Source organism: Vicugna pacos, chromosome 13, assembly GCF_048564905.1.
Source record: "Vicugna pacos chromosome 13, VicPac4, whole genome shotgun sequence".
NCBI lineage: Eukaryota > Metazoa > Chordata > Mammalia > Artiodactyla > Camelidae > Vicugna > Vicugna pacos.
In genome coordinates, this window is record NC_132999.1 from 66,333,540 (window position 1) to 66,351,809 (window position 18,270).

The following is an 18,270-nucleotide window of genomic DNA, read 5'->3' on the forward strand; positions in this document are numbered from 1 at the left end:
CTAGAAATGAGAAGTGAGGGGACAAGTCAGGAGGCGGGGGGGGGGGGGGAGGGGAAGGACGAAGGGAGGAGATTGGAGTGAGAGGCAGAGAAGCAGGGGAGAAGCAGGCTGGAAGCAGAGAGGGCCTTGTGGACACATTAGCTTCCCTGGTGCAGTAGGAGGGGATGAGAGACCTGGGTTGCCGCCCTAAACCTCTGGCTAGCTCCTGCAGTGGGGAGGGGGGTAAATGATGCTACAGGACCTTCCAGCACTGTCCAACTGAGAGAGACCTGAAAGCCATAGCCTGCAGTGGAACTCTTGCTGCAGCAAAATAGTTTTAACTGGGTCAAACACAGATGTTTGCCCCACCAGTGCCCTCCCCGCACAGCCAGAGCCTCTGTCCCTGGACAAGCTCCTGGGGCACCTTGGCTGGCCCACAAGTGGCTGCCCTGCCCTGCAGGTTGACCACTCACCACGGCTGAACAGGCAGTGCTGGTGATGAACCTGTCAAGGCCAGGCCCATGCCTCAGAAAGGGTATCTATTTTTAGACAGGCCACTGGGTGTTGGCTGAGTCTGCAGGAAACTGGATGCACGCCGGCTGGCCCTCCCCCCTTCCTGCTCGGCACCTCACTTCCCTCGGCCTCCCATCCCTCTGTCCACAGCACCCCTTCCAGGCCAGCATGGTGCTGCTAGGGGCCTTTGGGGTCCCTGCTGAGCCCTGAGAATGGTGAGCGAGGGACAGGGAAGCCCCTCCCCCATCCCACACATTTACTGCTTGTGTGGCAGGCAGGTCCTGCCCTCACGGGTGTCCCTCTGGCCAGGCTGACCTGCAAGGCTGCCTCCCCCATCCCGAGCCTTGCCTGGTGTGCTGAAGCACCTTCTCCTCCCCTGAATCACCCCTAGAGCTCTGAATTTGTGCTGCTCACAGTCCTGCGCCCCCAGGGGCCCTGCCAGGCAGCTAGTGGCATGCTCAGATGGAGGCTGAGGTCCAGAGACTCAAAGTAACTGGCCCAGGGTGACCTAGGAGGCAGGTGTCAAGGCCACCCTAGGGGCCCTCTGTCAGCCTCCAGCACTGAGCTCCTTCTCAGAGTGCCAAGTGCCTCTGATGGGTACACATCCCTTAAGAGCCTCCACACCTTCCAGGGTTTTCTAGCGACTTGTCCTGGAAATCACTCCCCAACACCACTCAGGAGCTTTCTCAGCTCATTCCCTGCAAATTCCCATAGACTCCTTGTTTTGCCAGAAAGCGGCCTCCTCCAGGCAGGCTCCCCTGCTTTCCACTGCACTTTCTGAGGATCTCACCATCAAAGTACACATCCTCCCCAGCTGCAGGGGCATCTCCTACCTCTGGCGGGGGTTGGACTCCTAGAGGGCGGAGTCCCCGACTGCCCCTGTTTGCATGGGACTTTTAGCACCGACAGTCCTGCGCTCCTGGAGAACCAGGCTGGACCGTCCCGTGCAGGTGCCAGGCTTACAGCCGCATTCACTGGAGGAGCAGTTCTCTGGTGGTCTGCAAAGCCCCAGGTGTCCGCTCTGCACTAGCTCAGATCATCTAAGGTCAGCATCATTGGGCCAGCTCAGTGAAAGAACAGAGACGACGACAGCCCAGATATTTTGTGTTGAGCTGTAGGGCCTCTGAGACCCGTGCCCGGGCCCTACCGAGTCGGCCCTCCCGCCACTGAGGGGCGGGGCCGCCCGAGAGCTTATTAGCATAATATATGCACGGGAGGCGTTTAGCAGTCAAATATATGCGCATATATCTCCATGGTTGATGAGGCTAGCCGGGCACATTCAAAATGGCGGAGTGTGGAGCGAGCGGCAGCGGGAGCAGCGGAGACAGCCTGGACAAGAGCATCACGCTGCCCCCCGACGAGATCTTCCGCAACCTGGAGAACGCCAAGCGCTTCGCCATAGACATAGGTCGCCGCGGGCGGGCGCGGAGAGCGGGGCGGCGGGAGAGGGAGAGGGCGGGGACGAGGGCAGCGGGGCCGGCAGGCCGGGGCGGCGGCAAGGACGAAGGGCGGGGCGCGGGCCGCCGACCCGCACAGCCTATCGGGCCTTGTAGTCCGCGGCCGCCGGCGCGCACAGCCTATCGGGCTCTGTAGTCCTCGGGCCGCCGACGTGCAGGCTCGCTGCGGCGGCCGGACTACAGCTCCCGGCAGGCGCCGAGCGGCCAGAGCGTGGTATGCCGGGCCTCGTAGTCCCGCGGGAGAGGCGGCCCGGCGGCCGCTCAGGCATCCTGCCTCAGGAGGGTCGGCCGCTGCGCGGGGCCTCGTCCCGCCCGCGGGAGATCCGGGGCCCGATGTCTGGGGCAGGGAGTTTGGACGACCTGGGCGCGGACCTCAGGTCGAAAGCCCCCAGTGTCCCACCCCGACGCGCTGACGCCTCCCTCCCTTTCTCAGATGAGGACGCTGAGGCGCGGGGACCCGGCTGGTCAGCGGTCAGCCGTCGGTCGCTGCCGCTTTGCCCGCGGGCCGGGGCGGCGGGCTTCCCGAGGGCAGCTCACCGGCGAGACGGCCTCGCACCTCCTAGTCGCGGCCCCAGCTCGCGTGGCCCGTCGTGGCCGCTCAGCACACGCAGGAATCCCCAGAGGGGCTGGGCCGCCCTGCTCCCCTGTTCTTGGGGTCACTCGAGTCAAGGGCTTGGGAGAGGGTGGCCTCCAGGGAAGTGGGGGGTGGAGAGGGAACACGTGCAAACGGCTCAGAGGGCGGGTGCTCCGAGGGGACTGGCCTGGAGGCCCGGCAGAGCCAGGCAGAGGGTGGGCATGGGCTGCGCTGGAAGCGTCCAGCTCGTCGCTCCGTGAGGGAGCCTGCTGGAGTGGCCCCTGGCTGGGCGTTGGGCCGGAGATGGTGAGCGTGGAGGCCCAGCTTGGGGGCTCAGGTCAGCCCCTGCCCCCCACCCCCAGCTCTGCCGACACCCCTATGTGACGCAGTCGACAGGTGTGTGCTCTGCTTCCCTAACCCTTGGGGGTGCTGCTCCAACCAGTCTGAAGTGTGCAGAAAACCTGCGGCCACAGGGCTTACTCAGCCCCGTGTTCTGCGTGGTCCCCAGAGGCCAGCTTGTAGCTGTGCAGGAAGGAGGGCCTGCCTGTCCTCCGGGCCAAGCCTTGTCCGGGTTCCTTGGCAGAAGGGCACCCAAAGGGATATTTTCAGCCTCAGTATTTACCTCCTCTGAAACTTCACCCTGGGTCTGGGTCCTCTTGTCTCCTGTTCTTCAAAGGACGTGTTCGTTACACTTTTGTTAGTGCAGCTGCTGGGAAGTCACAGCTTAGGGCAGGAGTCCTCAACCCAGGAATCCGCAAAGCTTGTCAGCAGAGTGGTTTAAAAGCAGGCTTCCCAGCTTCCTCTTCCCTCCCCAAGCCTCTCCAGCCAGGAGAGCTCAGCTGAGCTGCTCTCCCTCTCGGATGTCCGCTAGGGGAGTTCCCTCCTCTGAAGCCTCGGGGATGTTTTGTGTCTCAAGAGACTTGAAGCTGACTTGACTCCAGGTTTCTCCTGGGTGGAGGGGAGGATCCCTCAGGTGAAGCCGAAGGGGCCACAGGGCGGTGATGTGCGCTGAGGGGTCGTTTCCCCACTGGTGTCCGGCTTGGAAAGACAGCCCCGTGCCAGGCCCCCGTGGGTCTGGATGACCTGGAGGGTCTTGGCCCAGGTTCCTCCTGTCAGTCAGGGATGCTGTTGGTCCTGGGGTGGAGCGTGGGCAGGACAGGAGAGCCTGTGGTGTCCACCAGAGAGGATGGGGCTGTGCCTGTTCGCCTGGTCACTGCCCTGGTCTGGTGTGACGCGCAGGGGCCGGGGCCCGGTTGGCATTTGCTCTAATTCCAAGGGATCCTGAGAACAGAAGAGCTCTTCTGCCGCTGCAGACTCCCGCTGTCTGCTCTCTGAGTTCATTCCGGTCCCAGCTGACCACCCTGCTCCACCTGCACCCCAGACCTCCGTCTGTTACTTCCTGGTGGGCATAGGGAGAGGCGTCTGGGCAGTGCTGGGCATTGCCCCACTTGGGGTGTGTGATTTGCGGTGCAGAGAAACCAGCTCACCGCCCACGGCCCCCCACACACCCCAGTGCTTTGTGCTTCACTTGTGATTTATAGCTGACTTACAGAACACATCCTCTGGAATTGGATCTCTGTGACCCAGGACTTTGTTGATGGGAACTTTTGATGAGCTTCTTAAGATGTATCTTCATCCCTTTGTGTTGCCTGTCTGTTTAGGAAACTGTTCATTCACAGAGGTGAGTCGGGCAACGAGCGCTTCAGCGAAAGGCGCTCTGGGCCAGGCCAGGACCGGGGGCGGGGAGGGGGGAGAAGGAGGCTTAAGACCAGGTCCTGCATCTTGAGCTCGTGGTCCGGGGCTGAGCACAAGCCCGTGACGTCATGGGCCCCTCTGCGGCCCAACGGGGTGGGCTGCAGAACATCCCCAGAGGCCTGTCCGCTGCCAGGCGGGCAGCTCCGACAGGACAGGTGTGACTGATCTCGGGGACGGAGGTTTGATTCCTGTTACCTGGAAGAGCTCTGGCCCTCGGACACCTCGGTGTTTCCAAATGTTCTCTGACTTGAGCGTTTCTCGTATGTTCCCCTAGTATCTTGTCACAGAGCAGCGGTTGCTAGTAACCTGAGCCGCCTCCTCACAGCCAGGGTTTTCCGCCGTGATTTGTCGAGCTTCCTGGGAAGGGCCGTTTGTTCGAAGGCCACTGCAGCGCTAAGCCTTCTGCTTCTCCCTGCCCTGCCACTCGAGGGCCTTCCCAGCTGTGGGTTACCTGGAGCCACACAAGCGCGTCCTGACCCGAAAGAGGGGCTCACCAGAGCTCTTCCTTGGAGAGGACTGCTCTGGGGTCTTTTTAACTTGTCCTGAAATGTGTTTCAGGCAAATAAAGTCCTCCTCTGCCTTCTGGTATTTTGTCTCTGGTGACACTCCAGGGGCATCTGGCCTTCCGTCTGTGGGGCCTCCCTGGTGACTCTGGGCCTCGGGCTGCCTCCCCAAGCCGGGGAGTGGAGAATCGGACAGCCTCCTTTTCCACCTGGGACCTGAGGAGAAACAGACTCTCAGAGAAAGCAGAGTGTGGGTCTCACAGTTCAGTCGCTTCGTCTGTCTGGCCCCCCGCGGGGCTTCAAGTACAAGTAGCACCACGGCCCTGTGGGCGGGACCCAGGTCCAGCGGAGGTGAGGCGAGCACTTGCAGGTCCCCTCCGGCCCGCTTCTGAATCCATTCATTTGTGTCTCCCCGTAGGCGGGTCACTGACCAAGCTGGCCTACTACTCCACCGTGCAGCACAAAGTCGCCAAAGTCAGGTCCTTCGACCACTCAGGCAAAGTGAGCCTCCTGGGGGGCCAGGGCGGGGGCTCTGGGGTGAGCCCTGTGGTCCCGGGCCTGGTGCAGGTCCTGGAAGTTTCTAGTGCTGATACTCCTCCCTGCCTCCTGGCTCAGTTCTCCTTCCATACCAGACCCGGCAGGAGCACCCCCACCTGCTCGTGTTCCTGCCTCAGCCCTGGGGCCCCACCCTCTCCGTCTGCCACCCTCCCCGTCTCCCCCCCCCCCCCCGTCTCCCACCTGCATTGGCATAAAGAGTCCCCATACTTAGGGGCAGACAGAAATCCCTGGTGCTGCTGGGCAGGTGCTTGGGGGCTGCGTCTCAGTGCCGTCCCCTCCCCAGGCAGCACACATGGGTCCCCCAACTTCCTCCCCAGGACGCAGAGCAGGACCATGAGCCGCCCTACGAGATCTCTGTCCAGGAGGAGGTTACCGCCCGGCTGCACTTTGTCAAGTTCGAGAACACCTACATAGAAGCCTGCCTCGACTTCATCAAAGACCACCTCGTCAACACCGAGACCAAGGTCATCCAGGCAACAGGGGGCGGGGCGTACAAGTTCAAAGACCTCATCGAAGAGAAGCTGCAGCTGAAGTAAGTGGAGACACAGGTTGCAGGGCTGGCCTCTGAAGTCATGGCCACAGTGACCCTGCTCCTACACCGCCCCCTTCAGCCTGCTCTGCGGAGTTCTAAGGCCCCACGACCACAGTGAGGCCATGGGCGACTGGTGGGCGGCTGAGGCCAGGCTCTGGACCGGCTGCAGCGAGGTTCTGGGGGCTGCGGACAGTGGACGGGCCCTGGGGAGAGGCGAGTGCTGAAAGGAAGGAGGTGGAGCCCGGACACGGCCTGTCCCCTTCCCATGGCGACGCTCCCCGGGCACCTGGCAGAGGTCCTCGGCTCCGTGGCCCTGCCGTGGGTGCGGCAGCAGGGGCCCTTGGTGCCACGGCCAAGTGCCGGTTCCTCGGGTGCGTTCAGCTGGCCCAGCCCAGAGAGTCTCCACGTGAGGGGTGCTGATTCGTGAGCTGCCCTGTGTGTGCCTGTCAGGGTCAGAAACTGAGTCCAGCCAGGCCGGCAGTACCGTCTCCGGGTGGGTCCCTGGACAGCTCCACCCGGTGCTGCGCTGCAGCAAAAGGTCGTGCCGTGGCCTGCGCCGGGCTCAGTGGCCGGGCTCCTCCCTCGCAGGGTTGACAAGGAGGACGTGATGACCTGCCTGATAAAGGGCTGCAACTTCGTGCTGAAGAACATCCCGCACGAGGCCTTCGTGTACCAGAAGGACGCTGACCCCGAGTTCCGGTTTCAGACCAACCACCCCAACATCTTCCCATACCTACTTGTCAACATCGGTTCCGGAGTCTCCATCGTGAAGGTGAGGCCTGGCTCCTGGACAAGGGCGGCGCTTCGGCAGTAGTTTGTCGGGCGCTGGCTGTGTGTCAGAGTCGTGCCAGATCCAGGGACGTGGGCAGACTCAGGCCTGGCTCCCGCGTTCACGAGCCATCCGTGGGACAGGCCCTACGTCCAGCATTAGCGCCTGCCAAGCCCACCCAGATTTGACCATCAAGAGCGTCATCACCCATGTCTAGGGATGCGCTGAGCCACCGCATCCCGGGACCTGCTGGGTGGTGGGGGGGGGTCCCCACCCGCTAATACACCTGCCCAGTCTGCTCCCAGGTAGAGACCGAGGACAGGTTCGAGTGGATTGGTGGCAGCTCCATTGGAGGCGGCACCTTCTGGGGGCTCGGGGCTCTGCTCACCAAAACTAAGGTATTTTGGCAGCTGTGGGAGGATGTTCCTTGCTCCACAGAGTGTTCTGGTTCTTGGTCCCGCAGGAGAGGATTGGGGGCTGTTGGGTTTGAGGCTTGTGGTGGGCTGGGTGTGTTGTGAAAGTGGCTCCTTCCTGGACCTCATCCTGTTTCCTGAGTCTTTGGAGGACGGACATCCAGGAGGCCAGAGCATCACCTGGGTTGGGTGGTCTCCAGGGCCTGCCTGTCTCTCCCCACCTTTGGTCCCACAACCAGCAGGGCTTCCACACCCAGCCCACCGCTTGCTTCTTTTCAGGGGCTAGGTCTCCGGGGCCGTGGGGATTCCACCAGCTCCCAGTGCCCCATGTGCTTCCGTCGGCCCTGTCCCCACAGAAGTTCGATGAGCTGCTGCACCTGGCCTCCAAAGGCCAGCACACAAACGTGGACATGCTGGTGCAGGACATCTACGGGGGTGCCCACCAGACCCTGGGGCTGAGTGGCAACCTCATCGCGAGCAGCTTTGGGAAGTCAGCCACCGCCGACAAAGGTACCCGCCCTCTGTTGCCCGCTGCGCTCGCCTGGGTGCCCATGTGACTGCCTGGGCCGCTGCCCAGCCGCTCTGCTTCCATCCCCTCCCAGAGTTCTCCAAGGAGGACATGGCCAAGAGCCTGCTGCACATGATCAGCAACGACATCGGGCAGCTGGCCTGCCTGTACGCGCGGCTGCACTGCCTGGACAGGGTGTACTTCGGCGGCTTCTTCATCCGGGGCCACCCCGTCACCATGCGCACCATCACCTACAGCATTAACTTCTTCTCCAAGGTAACGGATGCTGCTTCCTCCTGCTCTGCCTGGCGCCGCCCACCCACCGCCGGAGGGGAGGGAGGCAGGTGCCGAGAAGCCAGCGCCCCTGCCCGGCCGCCCTGTCCTGCCCATCCCTGCCCGCTAGCTCTGGGTGTCGTGGCTGTGCTGAGTTTGGGCATGTCACCGGGTGAGGTCTGGGGACCGTGTCACTGCCCAAGAGCTCCAGGTGAGCTTTCAGGCCTCAGGAGCGCTGCAGGAAGGAGCGCTGCGGGGGGTGCGCTGCAGGAGGGTGCGCAGCACCTAACAGGCGGGGTGAATTGGGTGGGCGTTAACTTCCTGGAAGGTATTGTTCACTCTCCAAACGACAGACTTTTACATCTGCATTTGCATGTAGTTGCAGGCACAAGCACGTTGTGGGCAGCCTCGCTGTGTCCGGGGAGGCCTGCCCACGAAGGTGGATTTGCAGCCAGGGCCTTAGCCGTGTGCAAGGTGAGGCCCTTTAGGTGGGGTTTTTCCACGGCAGGGTGAGGTCCAGGCGCTGTTCTTGAGGCACGAAGGCTACCTGGGAGCCATCGGAGCATTTCTGAAAGGAGCTGAACAAGACAGTGAGTAGAGCGTGGCCGTGGGGGCGTGGCCCGTGCTTGGGGTCTGGGCTGCATTGGGCATGCGGCTAGGGGAGGTGGGGAGGGTGAGGGAGCTGCTGGAGTGGGTGCACGTGCTACCCTCAAGGGAGGGCCCCGCCCTGGCAGCGGCAGGAGCTCTGCTGTGATTCTGCTGAAGTGCCTGTGGAAACTTGCCATGTAATCAACCACAGGGTCCTTGAGAGTGACAGGGCTCCATGCAGGGGCGGCCTCGGCCTTCCCGTGCCCAGGTCCTCGTCACCATCAGCTTGGCTGTCTCTGCAGACGCACTTCCAGTCTGTCCTCTTTGGAGAACACGTGTAGGAATTGCAGGCCCGATTCTACCCCAGCAGGAGTCGGGCTGGCTGCTTGCGGGTCGGCACCGATCAAAACAGCTCAGGCTGACTTTCATGTCCTTAAATGCGATTTCTCATGGAGGTAACTCAGGGAGATCTTTAAGAAGCTTTGAAAGGTCTAAGTGATCATTTTACAAGGCCTCATTGCCATTGGGAAATAATACAACAGAACAAAACCCTGGCTCACCCAGCGTCGGGGAGACCGTTGGTGGCTGGTCCTCTCCCAGATGTGGTCAGGCCATCCTGAGGTTTGCCCAGCCGCTCGACCCTAGGTTGATCCGGTCTCTTGTCCCACAGACCCGAACCAGTACAGCTGGGGAGAGAACTACGCTGGCAGCTCCGGGCTCATGAGCTCGTCGCCCGAGCTCTGCCCGACGCAGCGGGCCAGGAGCGGCACGGTGAGTGTGGGACAGGGCGGTGCTGAGCCCCTCGGGGGCTGCCCGCTGCACACGTCTCCTCAGTGGTCACCAGGAGTGTCCCCGCGCTTTCCATTGCAGACCAGTCTTGAACCAGAGGCTCTGGGGCAGCAGTAAGACATTGTGTTCAGCCGGAGCCCTGGGGGCCATGCGGGCCACCCCAGGTGTCTGCAGAGAGAATATAGAGTTAAACTGAGGGGGACAAGGGTCTTTATTCAGGGCTCTGGGGCCGGTCTTAGCAGTCAGGTTAAAACCCTGGGTCATAGGAACTAGTCCAGGCCCCATCTTTTAGACTGTGTCCTCTGCGTGGTGGTTTCATGGTGGCAGTGAGCATGCAAAGTCTGCTCTCCATGGAAGGTCCCGCCTGTTCCTCGGTCCCCGCTGCTTGAGTGAGGCCTGTTGTGGGGCCTCCCAGGCCTGCTGAGCCAGTGCCTAGAGGGTCTCTCAGCTGGGGCCAGTGTCAGCCAGACAGGGTGGTGCTGCCATGGCCCACGCAGGCGCGGGGCGCTGTTGTGTGGGCTGCTGCCAGCTCGTTAACCGTGTATCCCAAACGTTCTCAGAACCCGTGCGCTGTGCTGGAGGGCGAGGGGTGTGCGCTCAGGTGCTGGTCTGGGCACACAGGTCAGATGCCACCTTCAGGAGTAGCCGGGGGCTGTTTTTTTTGTTTTGTTGTTTTTTAATTTATTTCATTATTTTTGATGGGGGAGAAGGAGGTAACTAGGTTTGTTTGTTTATTTACTTGTTTATTAGAAGAGGTACTGAGGATGAACCCAGAACCTCGTGCTTGCTAAGCATGCGCTCTACCACTTGAGCTACACCTCCCCTCGCCGAGCGGCTGTGTTGAGGAAAAGTTGCTTTTCAGCTGTAGACACAGGTTCTCTCGTAAGTCAGGGTAAATGTGGCAGGAACATGCCCCATCTGATCTCACTCCCAGGAGAGCCCCCCTCCGTGGCATCCCTCACTCGCATAGCGAGGCCCCTGCACTGCACCGCGTCCTTCGCGCCCAGCCGTGCGGCTGTAGCTGGGCCCTCTTGAGGGCAGGTGCCGTGGGCGGCGGTGGGGCAAGGCCAGGCCTGGTCAGAGCCATGGCTGGTGTGCAGAGAAAGGTCTGACATCTTCCCAGCCCCGTTTCTGATCCATCGAAGGGCAGCTCGGATCCCTGCCCCACAGACTGAACTTAATCGGATGAGTGGGCAAGAAACCCTTTAATCAGCACTGAAGTGCCACATGGTCGCCCTCCACGACAGCTTGGGGGCTTTGTGCGCCTGTCAGGCTGGGCTCTCGCATGGCCCTCCAGTGGGTGTGGGATCCCCGTGTTACTGTGGTGGGGAGACCCGGGGCAGCGGACCAGGCCTGTTTCTGTGTTGCCCACAGCCAAGCGAGGCTGAGCTCAGATCTGAACTCTGTTTGTTGGGGAGGCAGGGAGCCCTTGCAGACCAGCGAGGCGGGAGGCAGCCACGCTGCCTTTCTTTGACACCTGTGGAGACACACCAGCTCTTTCCCTGTGTCCTAAAAGCCGGGTTCCCCCTCGTGGTGGATCAGTTTGTCCAGACCACGCCTGGCTCAGAGCACGCCTGCCTCTCCACCCCCGCGAGTTGGCCCATCAGAAGCCCTCCTGGCAGAGCAGGGCCAGCCCCCAGGCGTGCGGCTCCCTGGAGGGCAGGGGCGAGGCCTGGCAGGCCAGCCCCGAGCTCACTCGCTTGTCGTGGCCTCAGAACGGCTGCCTGAACAGTTCTCGTCCGAGCTCAGGGCCAGGCCCACAGGACCATTTGTTCAAGGGATGCTCGTGCCTGCTGAGTGTCTCGGCCGTCGCAGAGCACGGCTGGGCGGTGGTTCTGGTTGTGGGTGTGTGAGCAGCACACGTGCTGCAGGGGAAGGGGCTGTGTGTCCAGTCAGGTCTCCATGGCCTTGCCCAGGAAACAGCCCTGGGCCAGAGCCACAGGATGAGGGCCTGCCAGGCAGGGAGTGAGGACGGCAGCCGCGGGACTCTGAGCAGAAGCGAGGACCAGGAAGGCGTCCGGCGTGAGTGGGGTCATGAGTGCAGAGGGAGGGGCACAAGGGCGTGGCGGTGGCTGGAGAGGCCACCTGGGAGCTCCGAGAGCCCAGGGCTCTGCACCCCGGGGTAGCAGGGAAGAGGCAGGTATGAGCAGAAGAGTGGAGGGGGCTCTGCTGCTGAGAGAGGACGCGACAGGGCGATGGGATCCAGATATGGGGAAGAACGGGGCAGTCCGTTTACCGGCAGGCAGCTTGTACTCGATCTCTGCCCTTCGTGCAGAGAAGCTGCTGCTAAAACTTGTAGGAGGATGTTTTGGTCTTTCAGGAAGAACGTAGCTGATGTGCCTGCCTGCTTCTCGTTCCCCCAGTTTGACTTGCTGGAGATGGACCGGCTGGAGAGGCCGCTGGTCAGCCTGCCGCTCCTCCTGGACCCGCCTTCCTACGTGCCCGACACGGTCGACCTCACGGATGACGCCCTGGCCCGCAAGTACTGGCTCACCTGCTTTGAGGAGGCCCTGGACGGGGTGAGAGCTCGGGCGGGGCCGGACGCCCCCGAGGAGGCCCTGACGTCTGGGGAGACTGGCTGTGGGCATTTGAGGTCCTGGCCCCGTCTCACCGTCTCAGGTTCCCCAGGGGCAGTGAGAGGCACGAGGAAGGAGGAGGGGGCTTTTCCTGGAGCCCTTCCACCTGTGTGTTGGAGGTTGAGTCGTAGTTCGCAGGTGAAACTGCGACCCTAGAGCGGCCTGTTGGGAGGTGGTGTCAGTGAGCGCGTCCTCGTGAGCTCGCCAGGCAGCTTTGCAGGCTGCCGTGTTTCTTCAGAAAGCAAGCGACTTGCCTGGGGGTGGCGATGGCGGTAGCCACTCCAGGCTCCAGTGGGCCATGCCTCGAGGCCATTGGAGCCCTGTGGGAACACCTACCCCTCCGTGAAGCCCCTCGGAGAGGCCCATGGGGTCTGTCCCCAGGGTGAGGGGGGTTGCCCTGCCCGATCTCTGCGAACTCTGAGGGCGCTCCAGAACCGCCTGCCCCTCTGCAGGGCAGGAGCCGGTGGCAAGGGGGCCGTGGGGCTGGGATCGGAGGGTGTGGATCTGAGCTTCAGATTGGGGCCAGCGGTGACCTCGTTCCCGCCAGGCCGGGGAGGCCCCCAGTGGGTAGCTGTCAGTGATGCCCGCTGTCCGCAGGCGGGGGCTGCTCTGAGCCCCACTGACCATCTCGTCCTCGGCAGGTTGTGAAGCGCGCCGTGGCGAGCCAGCCTGGCTCCGTGGACGCAGCTGAGAGGGCCGAGAAGTTCCGCCAGAAGTACTGGAACAAGCTGCAGACGCTGCGGCACCAGCCCTTGTGAGTGTCCGCTGCGGCAGTGCCGGCCCCCCCAGGGGCCGGACGCTCACCCCCAGGGCTGCGGCGCCCTTGGGGCTGCTTCTCCAGTTCCCTGGGGGCTCTGCGCCCATCCCCTTTGCCTGCATCTGTGGGGAGGCTCGAGTGCGCCCACTCGGCATCATTGCTCTGCTGGCTGCCTGGCTGCTCCTGTCAGTGCCTGGACCCCGCAAGGGTGCCTCTGGGGACAGGGGGTGTGATGGTCAGCATATTCGGCCATCCAGCCCGCTCGGCCTCCCTCACCTGACTCTGTCCCCAGCGCTTACGGGACCCTGACCGTGCGCAGCCTCCTGGACACCAGGGAGCATTGTTTGAATGAGTTTAACTTCCCGGATCCCTACTCCAAAGTGAGTGCCCTCTTCTCGTGGGTGGCTGTGTGCTTGCGGGGGATGCGGGGAGCGGGGGCGTTGGCCGTGTCCTGACCAGCAAGCAGCTTTGGTGGCAGCCCTGACCCCCAGTGCTAGTGGCAGGCCGCATCCGGGTCTCCCCTGCAGAGGGGCCATCTCCCAAGAGTGCTGCGCGGCCCCTCTGCCGGCGGCGTCGGCTGAGCAGCTGTGGGCACAGGCACCGCGGTGACTCCCTCAGCAGAGAAGTGTCACGGGGGCTCTGGTCAGCAGCCAGTTAGGGTGATGGGCGTTCAGCACTAAGGCCCCCTCCCCTCTTCCTGGCCTCCTGAGGTCAGCTTGGAAACTCAGTTGGTACCTGAGGAAGTTAATCCTGGTCTCGAGGGTGTGACAGGCCACTCAGGGCCTGAGGGGTGGCCTGGCAGGTGGCATGGAGGTGTCTCCTTGGGCTCTGACCAGGAGGCCACGTGCTCCAGAGCAGCGGGCGGGATCCAGGAGCGGCACGGCACACCCATCCCTGCCTCCCCTCCCCCGGTCCCCTCGTGCAGGAGTGAGGACGGCGGTCTGGGTGCTGAGGGTTTCACAGTCAGGGCAGCAGGCAGCCGTGGGGGTCTGGGTCCTCTGCCCTGGCCCTCCTCTACCCTGCCCTTGGCCACAGCTCCGTCACACCCTGGCCGGTGCCCTCCTGAGCCTCAGCCCTCTTGCACACGGTTTACCTCTGCGCGGCCATCAGCATCGCCCGACTCTCGCTCTCAGCCCGTGCTGTTCCGAGTCGGGCGGTTTTCACCTGATGCAGCCTTGGTTTCTTTAAACCCTCACAGTGATGTCACATCAAGTGTTCTGTGCCCTTAAAGCAGGCTCACGGTTGGGGGTGTTCTCTGCAGTGTCCCCAGCCAGGTGCCTCTCCTCCCCTCTCTGTGCTGAGGGCCGGGCTGCCCAGACCACGACTTCACCCATATCTCCCCGCAGGTGAAGCAGAAAGACAATGGCGTGGCGCTGAAGTGTTTCCAGAGGGTGGTCCACTCCCTGGATGCGCTGGGCTGGGAGGAGAGGCAGCTAGCCCTGGTGAAGGGACTGCTGGCAGGCAACGTCTTTGACTGGGGAGCCAAAGCTGTCTCTGAGTAGGTGCCCACTGTCCTCACAGCCCCTGGGCCTCATCCCCACCCTGCTTTGTTCCAGCTTGGCCCGAGAGGAGGTAGCAGTGGGGGCACCAGGGGTCTTGGGGAACTCAATGCAGCTCAGGGCTTGCTGGGCACCTGTTACTCGGGACAGGCCCTGGGACCCAGCCTCCCTTCCCTGGCAGGAGAGCAGGTGTGTGGAAGGCTGCAGGTGTCGGTGTTTTCGTTGGTAGAACCCACATTCACGGTTACCACACAGAGTTGTGGTTAAACAGTACGTGGTATTTGGAATGAACAAGTATCTCCAGAGTTCAGCGGGTCCCCTGCCCACGGGGCACGCGCCTTCTGGGCTCCCTGCGTGTCCTGTCCTGGAGTCCACCTTAGTCTCACTGAAGCAGTGCTCCTGTGTGGGGGTCTTGCTGCGTCCCCCCATGATGCCCTCGGGCACGAATACCTAGAGGAGCCCCTGGCCGCCCCCCCCCGTCACTGCTGCCCTAGGGTGGCGTGCCGGCACGCGGGGGCTGAGGCCTGGGCTTCTGGTGACTTGGTTCTCTCCTCTTCTGTGCAGAGTTCTGGAATCGGACCCCCAGTTCGGGTTCGAGGAGGCGAAGAAGAAGCTGCAAGGTAGGCCGCGGGTGCCCTCTCAGGCTGGGACTCGGCTGGCGGGGAGGAAGTAGCGGGGGAGCCGCATGTCCCCAGCGAGTTGGGGGAGGTGAGGACCGGCTCCCTGGAAAAGCCAGTGGTGGGGTGAGGGTGACGGCTGCTGGGAAGGCAGGCCTGACTGCGGCCCTGTGTCCCGCAGAGCGGCCCTGGCTTGTGGACTCCTACAGCAAGTGGCTTCAGAGACTGAAGGTACACGGAGTTGTCCCTGCCTCTGTCCCGGGGCCAGGCCTGCCTCGAGGCTGGGAGGCAGGGCCCCAGGCAGGGTTCACAGGAGACAGTGCGGGGGCCGGCATGGGGCTGTCAGGGATGGGGACCAGGGCGTCCGTCCAGGCCCACGCAGGGCACCGAGGGCCCCCGCGTCTCACCCGCGCAGCCCCGAGCTGCGAGTGCAAGTTGACCGCTCCCTGCCCTGAGTCTTGAGTCCCGTGGGGCCGGTGCTGAGGTCAGCTGGCCCCAGTTCAGAGGTCCTTTGGGCCAGCAGTTCTGGAAGAGGCAGGGCTGGCCCCACGCCCAGTGCGCCCAGCGCCCGCGGGACCCGGCGGGCCGCGGGGAGGGTGGAGTGTGGAGGTGTCTGGAACGCTTGGACACGCCTGTTCCCAACTGAACGTCCTGGTTTTGTCTTACAGGGGCCCCCTCACAAATGTGCCTTAATTTTCGCAGATAACAGTGGAGTAGACGTCATTTTGGGAGTCTTCCCCTTTGTCAGGGAGCTTCTCTCTAGAGGGACGGAGGTGAGTGTGGAGGGCTGCGTGGCAGGACCCTTGCTCCTGCACTCAGTGGGGTTGGCGTCGCCGTGGGCCCTGGGCGGCGGCCCGGGCTCCTCCGTGCGCGCAGGTAGGTGCCGGGGAGGCGGCGGGAGGAGGAGAGGCCCAGCTGGTCACACCTCGGGGCTCAGGTCAGCCTGCCCCCAGTGTTGGAGGCCGTCTTCGTCCTGCCCCGAGAGCTGGCCCTCTCGGAGCCCCCGGGCTGCGCATGGCCGCACCCCTCTGCTGGCAGCCCCGGGTGGGCAGGTGGGTGGGCGAGCCCAGGCCGGCTGGGTGCTGGCGGCAGAGGTCCCTAAAGCGCCTGGGCGTCCTGCCACAGGTCATCCTGGCGTGCAACTCAGGGCCCGCCCTGAACGATGTGACCCACAGCGAGGCCCTCCTTGTGGCGGAGCGCGTCGCGGCCATGGACGCCGTCGTGTGGTAAGCTGGCCAGGGTCAGTGGCCCTGGCACGGGGAGGCGGGTGTTTAGGGGTGGTTCCCGGGGGCGCCGGCTCACTCTGCCTGGCCCCTTGTGCTTGGCAGCTCGGCGCTCAGAGAAGAGAGGCTGTTGCTGGTGCAGACAGGATCCAGCTCCCCATGCCTGGACCTCAGGTACCCGTGGCCCCTCCACCCTGGTCCTCCCCAGTACCCCCCAGTCCTACCCAGTCCCCCCAGGTCTCCCCGGTCCCCTGTGCACCATGGGGGGGCAGAAGTCAGCGGTGCCAGCAGCAGCCCTTCCTCAGGGACCTGGGCAGGCGGGCTCAGGGAGCCAGGAGGGAGCAGTCACCCCTGTCCCTGTATGTAGGTGGTGGGGGCTCTTCCCCTTGAATGTGGCCTTAGGTGATTAGTTCGTCGCTTTAGTGTTTTCTGCCCTGGAGGTTCTGGGAAGTGAAGCCCTGGGAGCCGGCCCAGTGCAGGACGGCATGTCTGGACTCTGGGACCCTAGCCTTTGAGTCTGTTTTGTGGGAGGTTCTCCAGTGCTGACTTAATCCCCCCCTCCAGCGCCCTTATTAATGTAACAAATGGAGAAGGATGATAAAGACCTCTGAAAAGGAGTGAGGTGTCTTGAAACTCAGAATAGGGGAGCGTCAAGGCCCAGTTTCCAGAACAGGCACCTTGTAGTGACGGGAGCCGGGCCGCGGGGGGACGGCCCCCGTGCAGGCTGGGCTTAGGGCACGTGGGGTGCAGGGGCCGAAGGTCGGGGTCCCCTTGCTGGGCACTGCCCACCCCGGCCTCACTGCCCCCTTCTCCCTAAAGCCGCCTGGACAAGGGGCTGGCCGTGCTGGTGCGGGAGCGCGGCGCCGACCTGGTGGTCATCGAGGGCATGGGCCGCGCCGTCCACACCAACTACCACGCGGCCCTGCGCTGCGAGAGCCTCAAGCTGGCGGTCCTCAAGAACTCGTGGCTGGCCGAGCGGCTGGGCGGCCGGCTCTTCAGCGTCATCTTCAAGTACGAGGTCCCGGCCGAGTGAGGCGCCTGCCACGCCGGACCGCTCTGCTCGTCACTTGTCAGGGACGGATCGCGACTAGACAGGGCGTCCGCGTTCGGATCGGAGTATTTATGTCGTGCTTCCGTGACTCAGAGCCGGGCGCGCCCGGGCGTGGGCTGGGCGCTCGTGGCTCGGGCTCGGTGTTTCTTTAACGCTGCCGTGTTCGTGGTGGGGAGGCACGACTCCTGTCCCGTGAGACGTTCGTATTGGAATATATTTAACTGTTAAATAGTCTTATATATATATATATATATATATAAATATAAATATATACGTACATGCCTCTGACGGAGGACACGGGAGGCTCGGGCACGCACCAAATAGTTTCCAGAGTGAGAACAGAGCCGTCTCTGCCTTCGCTGTTCGGTGTGAGAGCAGGCAGCGCGCCCGGGAAGCCTTGCTCGGTCTGGGCGCTTGCAGGCAGGCCCTGCCCACCCCTGTCCGGGAACCCGAGAGGGGGTTCCCTCCCTTTAGTTGCCTCTGGAACTCTTAGGCCCACCTTGCCTGTGGGCCGTGACTGCTGCCCCATCGCGTGGCCTCCGTCATCTGTCCCACCCCCTTGCCCCTGCTCCCTCAGGCTCCCGCCCCAACGCGTCTGTCTGGGGAGGCTCCTGCTGCGTCCCCCACCCTCCCGGGCCCCGCAGCACACAGGAGGACAGAACAAGGCTCTGAGCAGCACTCCTGACTCGGCTCGCTCGGAGGGCCCTTGAGGGCTCTCGGGCTTGGTGGCTGGTACCCTCTCCTGCTCAGAGTGTGTCGGGCTGCATGGGTTTGGTCACCACGGCCATGACAAGCGGGTGGGGGAGCTCACCGGGCCCGGCCTGGGGGTGCTGGGAGAGGGCGGGGCTCCCCCCAAGCTGGGCGTGCCCCTCAGGGTGTGGGCCTGAGCCCCAGATGCCCATCACTACAGGAGAGCTGGCCTCGGGGTGAGCTGTGCGCCATCCGTCTCAGGAACAAAGCTACGCAGGGGACCTGCTGTTGTGGCCCCCAGGCCTTGGGGACCAACCCTGAGCACTGAGGAGACCCCACAGCCCAGTGCCTAGGCCCTCCTCACCTCTGGAGAGCCCAGGAACGCGGGGGCAGGCTGGGTAAGGGGAGGCTAGCAGGCCTGTGGCCTGTGGGGACCTGATCTGGCCCTTTCCCCACTGGTCTTTCTACCATCCTTTTCACCCAGACCCGCCCTGCACCCGCTGTCCTGCTGGGCCCCTTCTAGGAGCCTGTGCTCAGCAGTGTGGGGCCTGCACTGAACCTCGGAGAGTGTGTGACAGGTCCTGCACCCCGCCAGCCCCCGGGGGACCCCTGTGCTGCACCCCAAGTCCTGCCTGCAAGTGGCTCC

General features: G+C 63.4%; 1 protein-coding gene across 1 annotated transcript; it reads left to right on the forward strand.

The window, feature by feature from the left end:
• Window positions 1-1,758: 1,758 nt before the first annotated feature.
• On the forward strand, window positions 1,759-17,270 carry PANK4 (pantothenate kinase 4 (inactive)). Its single transcript, XM_006196592.4, has 19 exons — window positions 1,759-1,900; window positions 5,200-5,282; window positions 5,657-5,871; window positions 6,460-6,643; window positions 6,946-7,038; window positions 7,410-7,563; window positions 7,656-7,837; window positions 8,343-8,424; window positions 9,093-9,193; window positions 11,575-11,730; window positions 12,429-12,541; window positions 12,837-12,924; window positions 13,891-14,042; window positions 14,608-14,663; window positions 14,842-14,891; window positions 15,329-15,433; window positions 15,786-15,886; window positions 15,989-16,057; window positions 16,703-17,270. Exons 1-19 carry the CDS (start codon window positions 1,777-1,779, stop codon window positions 16,914-16,916), a joined length of 2,322 nt encoding a protein of 773 aa, XP_006196654.1. The 5' UTR covers window positions 1,759-1,776; the 3' UTR covers window positions 16,917-17,270.
• The last annotated feature ends 1,000 nt before the right edge of the window (window positions 17,271-18,270 follow it).